Source organism: Oncorhynchus nerka, linkage group LG12, assembly GCF_034236695.1.
Source record: "Oncorhynchus nerka isolate Pitt River linkage group LG12, Oner_Uvic_2.0, whole genome shotgun sequence".
Classification (NCBI taxonomy): domain Eukaryota; kingdom Metazoa; phylum Chordata; class Actinopteri; order Salmoniformes; family Salmonidae; genus Oncorhynchus; species Oncorhynchus nerka.
In genome coordinates, this window is record NC_088407.1 from 47,048,159 (window position 1) to 47,060,468 (window position 12,310).

General features: G+C 41.3%; 1 protein-coding gene across 1 annotated transcript; it reads right to left on the reverse strand.

Moving 5' to 3' along the window:
* Positions 1-7,653: 7,653 nt before the first annotated feature.
* Positions 7,654-9,463, reverse strand: LOC115138927 (DNA-binding protein inhibitor ID-3-A-like). Its single transcript, XM_029676107.2, has 3 exons — positions 9,052-9,463; positions 8,628-8,708; positions 7,654-8,170 (listed from the first exon to the last, which is right to left on the reverse strand). Exons 1-2 carry the CDS (start codon positions 9,352-9,354, stop codon positions 8,655-8,657), a joined length of 357 nt encoding a protein of 118 aa, XP_029531967.1. The 5' UTR covers positions 9,355-9,463; the 3' UTR covers positions 7,654-8,170; positions 8,628-8,654.
* Positions 9,464-12,310: the final 2,847 nt, after the last annotated feature.

Here is a 12,310-nt window from a genome sequence, read left to right on the forward strand (position 1 = left end):
CATGTCACATGTGGAACAAGAGAAAAAAAGAACTATAGACCTCCTTTACTCCACACACAGAAATGTTCAAGTTCATAACTGTGCAATCTCCTCAAACAATAGCATGCTATTCTTTCACTGTAATAGCTACTGTAACTTGGACAGTGCAGTTAGATTAACAAGAATTTAAGCTTTCTGCCGATATCAGATATGTCTATGTCCTGGGAAATGTTCTTGTTATTTACAACCTCATGCTAATCGCATTAGCCTACGTTAGCTCAACCGTCCCGAGGTCGGGACACCGGTCCTGTGGAGGTTAAAGTATTCAGAAAGGCTGTTTTGTCAACATTCTTGCAACATCAAAGAAATGTTTTGCTCACCCTGATACAAACATTATCTGAATGTCAGCAACACTGGACAGTTTTTGTGTTTTGGGAACATATCTCTTGTCATGTCCCTACAATGTTACCACAACTGAATTAAATATTCTGGGAAACTTTAAACAGCAGACTGAATGTGTTCTGGGAATGTCGTTGTAACATCAGGTGAATGTTTTTTGCACCCTAAAATAAATATTGTAGATTCAGCTGCACAACTGGACAGTTTTGCTGTTTTGGGAACATATCCTTTACTATGTCCCCACAATGTTCCCACCAGACTGTCCCCACAAACTAATGAAACATTCCGGGAACGTTAAAGAACAGACAAAATGTGTTCTGGGAATATTCTTGTATCATCAGGTGAATGTTTCTTACACCCTAATTCTTACACCCTAAAAGAAACTTTGTAGAATCATCCGCAAAATTGGACAGTTTTTGTGTTTTGGGAACATATCTTTTGTGATGTCCCCACAATGTTCCCTCTAGACTGTTCCCACAACCTAATGAAACATTCCGGGAACCTTCAAAGAACAGACCAAATGTGTTCTAGGAACATTCTTGTAACATCAGGTGAATGTTTTTTTTACAACCTAAAAGAAACATTGTAGAATCATCCACAAAACTGGACAGTTTTTGTGTTTTGGGAACATATCTTTTGTGATGTCTCCACAATGATCCCACCAGATTGTTCCCAGAACCAAATGAAACATGCTTAGAACCTTGAAAAAAAGACAGATTACGTGTTATAGGAACGTTCAACATCAGGTGAATGTTTTATACAAATGTTTTTGTATAAAGAACCTGACTGTATGCTATCTATGGTAATCATAGGGCATTGATGCCAGCGGCCAACACAATTTCATTCAACCTTCAAATCATATAGGGTGAAAAACTAATTAATGGTAATCAAAAATTGTGAAATCTCGAGTTTTCAATAGACTTCAATCGATATGTCCTAGGATCATTATCTTGCAATATGTGCAATGTGTCAATAGAGTACAACAGTATGAGTCATAATACCCATAAAACCTAGCGGATAAACAGGTAAATGGTTCCAATAGTTTTTCCACCATAAATGTTTCACATAGTGGATTTTAGAAACCCTTAAAATAAGAGCTGTGTTTCATGTAGACCTACCCTGGCGTGGAGTTTTGATAACCGTGTAAATCTCTCAAGGACAAGGTGACTTTTATCAATACATTCCCCTATATTTACCCCTCAAATAATGAAATGTTAATTAGCTGCTAATGTGGCTATGATAAAGAACTACAAATTCCATGATGATCTGGACGAGACTGCTGAATCGAGGCAAATATAAGATTCTTTGAATTAACTATATCATGTTAACTAAATGTAGTAATGAATAAATTGGCAACTTTTTTAAAACAGACAATTCTTTAAACTGTCTTGTGCAAGTTTTAAATTGACACAATACCTGTTAGCAAAGGTGTCATGCAGGAGCTTGCAGGGATTTGTAGTTTTGCATGATTTCTACTTTGATGCTAGTTGGCATCTTCGAATCTGAGAGTAAATAGAGCTGAATATATTGGTAAAAGTCACCTTGTCCGACAGAGTTTACATGGTTATTAAAACATCATGCCAGGGTAAGCCTACACGAAACACAGCCCTCATTTTAAGTGTTTCTAAAATCTGCTATGGGAACATTTTCCCACCACTAATTTATTTGAACCATAAGCCTGTTTGACCGCTTGGTTTTATGGGTATTATGACACCTCCACTGTGGTGCTCTATGGTCTTTGCCATACTGACTTGCAGCATGCAATTTTAAGTTTAACCACTACATGTCAGCACATATTCACAAATTAGGTCAAGTAGGGCAAGAGAGGCCAGTGCTTTTATTTCATTGGCACAGGTAGTCTCAGGGGTCAGAGTACTTGTATAAACTGCCTTAATTTTGCTGGACCCCCTAATGGGGATCCATAATAAATAAAAAATACTAATACTTGTGACATTCTTATGTCTTCTAAAAGCATTTACAAACCAAATAGGTACAGGTATCAATAGCATGTTTATTCTCATCATATAGTTCAAAGGAGCAATTGCACACATTTGGCACACAACACATGGAGTTTGAAATTGTAGATTGTGTAATATTGAGAACTACCTATTGCAACATAAAGGTGGGCTACCTAAATCCCCAACCTCTAGGCATAAAAAGGTTCAAAGGTGAAGCAGGCTTGAATTTTCTTCAAAGTTCTATTGCTGTAAAGAATGGCGCCGGAGGAGATGGCTGCCATTTTACAGGCTCCTAAACAATTGTGCTTTTTTGTGTGTTTTGTCGCATTGTTTGTAACTTGTTTTGTACATAATGTTTATGCTACCGTCTCTTATGCCCGAAATGAGATTCTGGATATCAGAACAGTGATTTCTCACCTTGACCTGGATGAAGATTATTCTTTAATGAGTCTGACACGAAGGATATAATGTTGCTCCCAGACAAGGCCCACATGAAGAAAATAAGGAAAAACAGGGGGGCGGAGATCAGGATACCTTCTGAGAATTCGTTGGCGAGTGGGTAACCCGCCTCTACCATCCGTTCTATTAGCCAACGTGCAATCACTGGAGAATAAACTGGATGAGCTCTGTTCAAGACTATCCTGCCAACTGGACATTTAAAAACTGTAATATTGTATGCTTCACCAAGTCGTTGCTGAACGACGACATGGATAATATACAGCTGGCTGGGTTTTCCGTGCATCGGCAGAACAGCTTCGTCCATTAAAATGAGGCGTGGGGTTGTGTGTCTATTTGTCAATAACAGCTGTAATGTCTAAAATTAAGATAGTCTCGAGGTATTGCTCGCCTGACGTAGACTACCTCATGATAAGCTGTAGACCACACTATCTATCAAGAGAGTTTACATCTCTATTTTTCGTAGACGTCTATTTACCACCACAAACCGACGCTGGCACTAAAACCTCACTCAGCGAGCTCTATAAGGCCATAAGTGAACAAGAAAATGCTCATCCAGAAGCGGCGCTCTTAGTGGCCAGGGACATTAACGCAGCCAAACTTAAATCCGTTTGACCTCATTTCTACCAGCATGTCACATGTGCAACCAGAGGAAACAAAACTGTAAACCACCTTTACTCCACACACAGAGATGCGTTCAAAGCTCTCCCTTGCCCTCCATTTGGCAAATCTGACCATAATTCTATTCTCCTGATTCCTACTTACAAGCAAAAACTAAAGCAGGAAGTACAAGTGACTCGCTCAATACTGAAGTGGTCCGATGATGCAGATGCTACACTACAAGACTGTTTCGCTTGCGCAGACTGGAATATGTTCCGGGATTCATCCAATGGCATTGAGGAGAATACCACCTCAATCACTGGCTTCATCAACAAGTGCATCGACAACGTCGTCCCCACAGTGACCTTACGCACATATCCCAACCAGAAGCTATGGATCACAGGCAACATCCGCACCGAGCTAAAAGCTAGACCTTCCACTTTTAAGGAGTGTGACACTAATCCAGACGCTTATAAGAAATCCTGCTATGCCCTCAGACTAACCATCATATAGGCAAAGCGTCAGCACAGGACTAAAATGTAATCCTACTACACCGGCTTTGACGGTCCTCGGATGTGGCAGGGCTTGCAAACTACTTAAAAGGGAAATCCAGTCGCACGCTGCCCAGTGACACGAGCCTACCAGACGGGCTAAATGCCTTTTATGCTCGCTTCGAGGCAAGCAACACTGAAGCATGCATTAGAGCACCAGCTGTTCCGGACGCTCTGCGTAGCAGATGTGAGCAAGACATTTAAACAGGTCAACATTCACCAGGCCTCGGGACCAGACGGATTACCAGGATGTGTACTCAGAGCATACGCAGACCAACTAACTGACATTTTTAACCTCTCCCTGACCGAGTCTGTAATACCTACATGTTTCAAGAAGACCACCAGAGTCCCTGTGCCCAATAAAATGAAGGTAACCTGCCTAAATGACTACCGGCCCATTGCACTCACTTCGGTATCCATGAAGTGCTTTGAAAGGCTGGTCATGGCTCACATAAATACCATCCTCCTGGAAACCCTAGACCCACTCCAATTCGCATACAGCCCCAATAGATACACAGATGACGCAATCTGAATCGCACTTCACACTGCCCTTTTCCACCTGGACAAAAAGAACACCTATGTGAGTATGCTGTGCATTGATTACAGTTCAGCGTTCAACCCCATTGTGCCCATAAAGCTCATCACTAAGCTGAGGACCCTGGGACTAAACACCTCCCTCTGCAACTGGATCCTGGACTTCCTAATGGGCCGCCCCCAGGTGGTAAGGGTAGGCAACAGCACATCTGCCACGCTGATCCTCAACACAGGGGCCCCTCAGGGGTGCGTGCTTTGTCTCCTCCTATACTCCCTGTTCACCCACGACTGTGGTCAAGCACGACTCCAACACCATCATTAAGTTTGCTGACGACACAACCTCTCAAAGTGGTGCCAGAACAACAACCTCTCAAAGTAAGCAAGACAAAGCAGATGATCGTGGACAACAGGAAAAGTAGGGCCGGACACGCCCCCATTCACATCGATGGGGCTGTAGTTGAGCGGGTTGAGAGTTTCAAGTTCCTTGGTGTCCACATCACCAACAAAAGATCATGGTCCAAACACACCAAGAAAGTCGTGAAGAGGGTACGACAATGCCTTTTCCCCCTCAGGAGACTGAAAAGATTTGGCATGGGACCTCAGATACTCAAAAGGTTCTACAGCTGCACCATCGAGAGCATCCTGAATGGTTGCATCACCGCCTGGTATTTCAAATGCTTGGCATCCAACCGTAAGACGCTACATCGGGAAGTGCGTACGGCCAAGTACATCACGGGGGCCAAGCTTCCTGCCATCCAGGATCTACACTACCGTTCAAAAGTTTGGGGTCACTTAGAAATCTCCTTGTTTTTGAAAGAAAAGCACATTTTTCATCCATGAAAATAACATCAAATTGATCAGAAATTCAGTGTAGACATTGATAATGTTGTAAATGACTATTGTAGCTGGAAACTGAGGTAGATTTTTTATGGAATATCTACATAGGCGTACAGAAACTGAAGATCTCGTGCAACGCTGTGAACTACTCCCTTCACAGAATAGCGCAAACTGGCTCTAAGCAGAATAGAAAGAGGAGTGGGAGGCCCCGGTGCACACCTGAGCAAGAGGACAAGTACATTAGAGTGTCTAATTTGAGAAACGTACGCCTCACAAGTCCTCAACTGGCAGTTTCATTAAATAGTAGCCGCAATACACCAGTCTCAACATCAACAGTGAAGAGGCGACTCCGGGATGTTGGCCTTCTAGGCAGAGTTACAAAGATAAAGCCATATCTCAGACTGGCCAATAAAAAGAAAAGATTAATGTGGGCAAAAGAACATAGACACTGGACAGAGAAACATTGCTTAGAAGGCCAGCATCTAGGAGTCGCCTCTTCACTGCTGACGTTGAGACTAGTGTTTCCAGCCGTTTCCAGCTACAATAGTTTCCAGCTACAACTTCAAAAGGGTTTTCTAATGATCAATTAGCCTTTTAAAATTATCAACTTGGATTAGCTAACACAACGTGCCATTGGAACACAGGAGCGATGGTTGCTGATAATGGGCCTCTGCACGCCTATGTAGATATTCCATTAAAAATCTGCCGTTTCCAGCTACAATAGTCATTTACAACATTAACAATGTCTACACTGTATTTCTGATCAATTTGATGTTCATTTAATGGTCCAAAAAGTTGCTTTTCTTTCAAAAACAAGGACATTTCTAAGTGACTAGAAACCTTTGAACGGTAGTATATATATATAATAGGTGGTGTCAGAGGAATGAAGGCCCAAAAAATTGTCAAAGCAGTCACCCAAGTCATGTTGTCTCTGCTTCCGCACGGCAAGAGGTACTGGAGTGCCAAGTCTAGGTCCAAAAGGCTCTTTAACACCTACCCTCATGCCATAAGACTGCTGAACAATTAATAAAATGGCCACCCGGTCTATTTGCATTGACACCACCCCCCCTTTGTTTTTACACTGCTGCTACCCGCTGTTTATTATCTATGCATAGTCACTTTACCCCTACCTACATGTACAAATTACCTCGACTAACCAGTACCCCCGCACATTGACTTGGTACTGGTACTCCCTGTATATAGCCTCATTATTGTTATTTTATTGTGTTTCTTCTTTTCTTACTTTAGTTTATTTAGTAAATATTTTCTTAACTCTATTTTCTTAAAACTGCCTTGTTGGTTATGGACTTGTAAGTAAGCATTTCACGGTAAGGTCTATCTATAACTGTTGTATTCAGCGCTAGTGACAAATAAAATTTGATATGATTTGAATATTGATCTCTGTACTGTCTCTGGACCAGCTGGTCAACTAGACCTTGAAAGCTAGCTTGACTACTTAGAAGTAATAATTTACCTACATCACAAAATAAACAAATCATAGATATATGGCAATAGTCTCCAAAAAAGCTTAGGTCTGACGTTGAGATCCATTGTGACAACCCACTGGGCAAAAACTGGTTGAATCAATGTTGTTTGCACGTAATTGCAACCCAAAAATGCAATGTGATGACGTTGAATCAATGTCAAAAACTGATTGGATTTGCAAAAAGTCATCAACGTGAGGGAAATGTCTTTTTTTTCACCTGACTTTTAAACTAAATCCAATGACATGGGGATTTGTTTTGTTGATTTGACTTTGAATTCACGTTAGTTGACAACTCAACGAAATGTAAATCAAAATGAAACGTCTGTGCCCAGTGGGAAAGCTGTTGACTTCTGTTAGGGTAGGTGAAAATCATTAGGCTACAAACACAAGTATAGGCGATCGAACCAGTTTTGATCTATTATGTTGTGTTGATTGGATATAATAAGAGTAATGTTATTTGTAACTAGGTGTCAACTCCTCTGAATACCATCATGATTAGCACCTAGAGAGCGTGCTGCTTAAGTTAGGGCCTATGCTCATGGAAAAACTGAGATAGATACAGGAAACACTCGTCATGTGATTTCCAACCACAAGACCTCAATCGCCTGTTGAATACATCCTGTCATCTCAAAGTATTTTATGAAATCATAAGAGTTTTTCAAGCTAATCAACCACCATATATATATATATATATATATACAGAATATTTCCCAAATGGCACCCTATTCCCTATATAGGGCACTGCTATGGGCCTTGACTAAAAGTGTGCACTGCCAAGGGAACAAGGTGCCATTTGGGACGCAACCCTAAGGTTATTACTGTCCAAGAAAAAAAAAGCTACAGTACTTCACAGAACGGTCAGAACATTTAGTAATTTTATTACATAAGAACGTACATACAAAACACACTTTTATAAAAAGTTGATAAAACTCAGCAATTATTTGACATTGTCCGTAGAAATACACAATCCCTACAAACATTTACAATCAACTCTAGTATAGAGTTGTGATTCTAACAACTAACAACAGGACCCCCCCAGACCACATTCTTCTGAACTATCTCCCTCATTGCTTTCACAAATTAGATATGTACACAATTTGACCTAGTTGAAAAAACCTTCAAATGATAAGATAACAAGGGGAGGGGGGTACACACACATATACAAAAAAAACAACTGAGAGGAACAAGTAGCGAGTATATCCATTCAAATCTTTTTCTGCTTTGGTGTTTGTTTACGCCACGTCCGGTGAGAAGAGACTGGAGGAGTGTAGAGAAGCTGTCGACCCCCCCACACTCCAAATACCACCCCTTCTTTCTGCCCCTCTTATCCTCGAACCCAGAGTGAAGTGGAGACATGTGTTTCTCTGCACCTGCACACAGAGAGAAAGGGAAGGAAAAAGTTAAGTCAGTCCTCTCTCTCTCTGCCTCTGCCTCTCTCACGCTCCCCCTCTCGCCCTCCCTCCACTGGAGAAAGGGAGCAGACAGACTGGCGCCTAGTGTGGAACTTTCACTAACCCCAGGCTGATAGCAATGAATCCCCTACACATTCACTGGCTTGGCTAATTGGCAACCATGGTGAGAGGGGGGTAAGAAAAAGAGGGTAAAGGGGACTAGACTCTTTCCCTGCATAGCAATGCCCCCTTCATCTACAAAACCAGTGTCTGATATTGCTATTTGTTGTTGTTAATAATTTGAAGAAGTGTGGAATTTGTTCACACACTTTTTTCCCTGAACAGTCCAATGCCATGTGCCAGCCTATTCACAGCAAACATGTAATGCAACAGTAATAACACATGAATAGATGCAAATAGATGTATAGATACCTACCATTTCTGGAAGTCACACTCCTCCTGTTTAATGGCACAATCGTCCATCTTCTTGGGAGAAATTGCGTGCAAGGTCTGCAGTCTTCATGGAAAAGGAAAATTAGAAATATTATAGCCACTGAAATCGAAATTCTTAGCCAGACTTGACAACAAGATATAAACAGTGACGCATGGAGTGGATACGCTGTGGTTACATGTAATGGCATCACGCACCGATACTTGATAAATACATTTGGACCGTTCATCACGTTACAGCGTTACAGCATCTCTTTCCGATAACATCACATTGTTCACAGGTAAAACATAGCGAAAAACATGACTTCCTTTACATGCACGTCTATTCCTCCATTTGATACAATAGGAATTAAAGAGACATGCAATCAAATTCAGCATAACGGGGACGGAAGCGGGCTAACCATCTTCACCTTTAGTGACAGCACCAAGTCAGGCGTGGTTGCCGCGGAAGACTCGTCTTCTAGCGCGATTTGCAGGTCGAAGATGTAGTCGATAACGTGCTGCAGAATTTCCACTTGGCTGACTGACTTGTTCTGTGGGATACTCGGCACCAGCTCCTTGAGTTTCGAGTAGCAGTCATTCATATCGCACAGCGCGCCCACGGGTTCCTCCATAGATGGCTTATTCCGGGTGATGGAGAGACTCTGATCCGAAATGCAGCAAACAGCTTCGTAGCAGCTTCTGACAGACCTCATTGGACTGATGGCTTTCATGTTTGTGAGTAGGCTACAATTAATTATTTCAATTCGAAATGACGTTCCGATTCGGATAAGAAGGGTACAATATTCTCACTCGGGCAACAACCAGCTACAGTAGTTCTGTTAGTGTGAGGACGGCTTTATACACCATTGTCAACCAGTCGCCGCCCCCTTCTCACAAATAAATAAACCCTCGAACTCTGATTAGCGAGTGTAGAGACTTCCTGGTGGTTCTGAGGAGCATTCTGATTGGATGTTCAAACGTCACTTACGGGGGGGGGGGGGGGGCTATGAGGGATTGACCAACAATTAGACACTTGATTTCAGGTAGACCACAATCAACAAAGCATATTTTGGTGAGCACTGAATACTGATGACAACACATGATAGGCTTTTCTACTTGATTAACAGGCCTAAATGTGTCTAGGCTACTATTCTGCTCACTGACATAGTTTGTGCCAAGACAAATATAGACTTAGGCCCCACTCTGGATCTTCTTTCTTTATCAAATTGAAGCCACACGTTACAGCTTTAACGGAAGTTTGTTCCCGTCATGACTTTGCAGACATCTCGGCATCTGGAATCTTTTTTTTTCTCTCACCTCTCTTGGCGTTACATGATTTTAAAAGATGTCAAGAGACAAGACAGAGAGCAGACAGACAGCTTGAAAATCCTATAATTATAAGAGGTATTAAAGGTGATGGTTTTCACACCATTCACTCCACATTTCTTTATCTAAAAGATTAGGGCTTTATAGGAATAACAATCCTTTCCATTCACAAGAAATTAGATAATTTATCCAAACAGTTATAAAACTTATCATACATGAGTGCTTGAAAGTTCAAACTCCCTTCATTGTGAATTACAGTTTTGAATTTGCTATTATTAGCTATCATATTATTATCTTTGTTTTGTTATAGCCTCAGCAACCCTCTCTGTTTTATGGCTAAATTGTGAACAGTGTCTATATCTCCCCACCACTCTCAAGGATTTTCCTTGTTAATTTTCCTCTCAATTAAAATAAAGATAAAAGATAGGAACAAAATCCAAACAAAATGAAATCTAGTTAGTCACGGCAGACGAAAAAATCATTTGGGTGATGTTGTGAATACAATTCGGGATGAACACACTGAAAATAAGTTATAAATTGTTCTCTTTCTTTTTAACCCATGCATTTTTTTGTTTAAACCAAAGTGTGTCCCTCTGTTCCTTTTTGGTCTTATTTTCCCTTTTCTCACAATCCTGTTTTGTGGAGGAATGCACCCTTGCGCCAGCTGTGTGTCCTATTCCACCCCAGCTGTGTTGATCTAACGCGCCAGTCCCAGACAGCCTGGCGCCAGTCTCCCGACGTCATCCATTCACCCGCTCCAACGCGCCCCTCATGGCAAACGCCCGCCCTCACCAGAACCTCTTCGTGGAGCTCGCTTACTGGGCCCTTCACTCAAAGTCGTGGACCTGCCCCCTTTTCTCTCTTTCTGTTGCCGCAGCCCACTGAGATTTGCCCGACTCTCGACCTATAATGCACGAGATTGACAATACGCTGACTCCCTAAAAATAACCCATTTGGTTCCTCTCCTCTGACAGCGCAACCAATCCCTGTTAGAGTCATAGTAGTAGATAACATTTATGTTGGTGTGTGTATAATCTGAAGAAAGAGGGAGTACATATTTGTCATCAATTGGTGAAACCCAGGATGTGTTAAAGATTAAATTAAAACACACAAACATAGAAAAATATAGATTTAGTAAGGAGTTTTCACGCTCAGTATTTTTATATTATGAACAAATAAAGAGGTAGCTTAATTGTTTTCTGATGGATAAGCACTATCAGTGAAGTTGGCCCAATAGCCCGCCCCTTTGCAGTGGTTGCACAGATGTTAATGTCAGCGGGTAGGCTGCCTTCTGCAGCTTGGCAATAACCCCCCCACACTCATTGACCTTTAATGACTACAAGTCATTCAATGACCTCATTCAAGAGCGAACCACTCATGTTATAACGTGTGGTGTGACCAGTCTTCGGTCCATTGCTATATTAAAAATACATTTTGTGAACGTTATTTGTTGTCCCAACAAGACTTTGACCTCTTAAATATGTCAAGGGTAGGTGGGTGGACAAATATTGTCCTAAAATCTCTGGCCTGGTAGGACAATTACTATTTATACAGTACCAGTCAAAAGTTTGGACACACCTATTCATTCAAGGGTTTTTATTTATTTTTTAAACTATTTTCTACATTGTAGAATAATAGTGAAGACATGAACATTATGAAATAACACATATGGAATCATGTAGTAATTAAAAAAGTGCTGAGCGGCAGGTAGCCTTGTGGTTAGAGTGTTGGACAAGTAACTGAAAGGTTGTTAGATCAAATCCCTGAGCTGACAAGGTAAAAATCTGTTGTTCTGCCCCTGAACAAGGCAGTTAACCCACTGTTCCTAGGCTATCATTGTATATAACTATTTGTTCTTAACTGAATTGCCTTGTTAAATAACAAATCAAAATGTATTTGAGATTCTTCAAAGTAGCCACCCTTTGCCTTGATGACAGCTTTGCAAACTCTTGGCATTCTCTCAACCAGCTTCATAAGGTAGCCACTTGGAATGCATTTGAATTAACCGGTGTCTTGTTCAAAGTGAATTTGTGCAATTTCTTTCCTTCTTAATGCGTTTGAGCAAATCAGTTGTGACAAGGTAGGGGTGGTATACAGAACATAGCACTATTTGGTAAAATATCAAGTCCATATTATGGCAAGAACAGCTCAACTAAGCAAAGAGAAATGACAGTCCATCATTACTTAAAAACATGGTCAGTCAATCCAGAACATTTCAAGAACTTTTAAAGTTTCTTCATGAGCAGTCGCAAAAAACATCAAGCGCTATGATGAAACTGGCTCACATGAGGACCGCCACAGGAAAGGAAGACCCAGAGTTACCTCTGCTGCAGAGGATAAGTTCATTAGTGTTACCAGCCT

Coding starts and splice junctions, on each gene's coding strand:
- LOC115138927 (XM_029676107.2), bottom strand. CDS start 9,354: ATGAAAGCCATCAGTCCAATGAGGTCTGTCAGAAGCTGCTACGAAGCT. Junction 8,709..9,051: donor ACTTGGTGCTGTCACTAAAG/GTGAAGATGGTT, acceptor TTTTCCATGAAG/ACTGCAGACCTTGCACGCAA.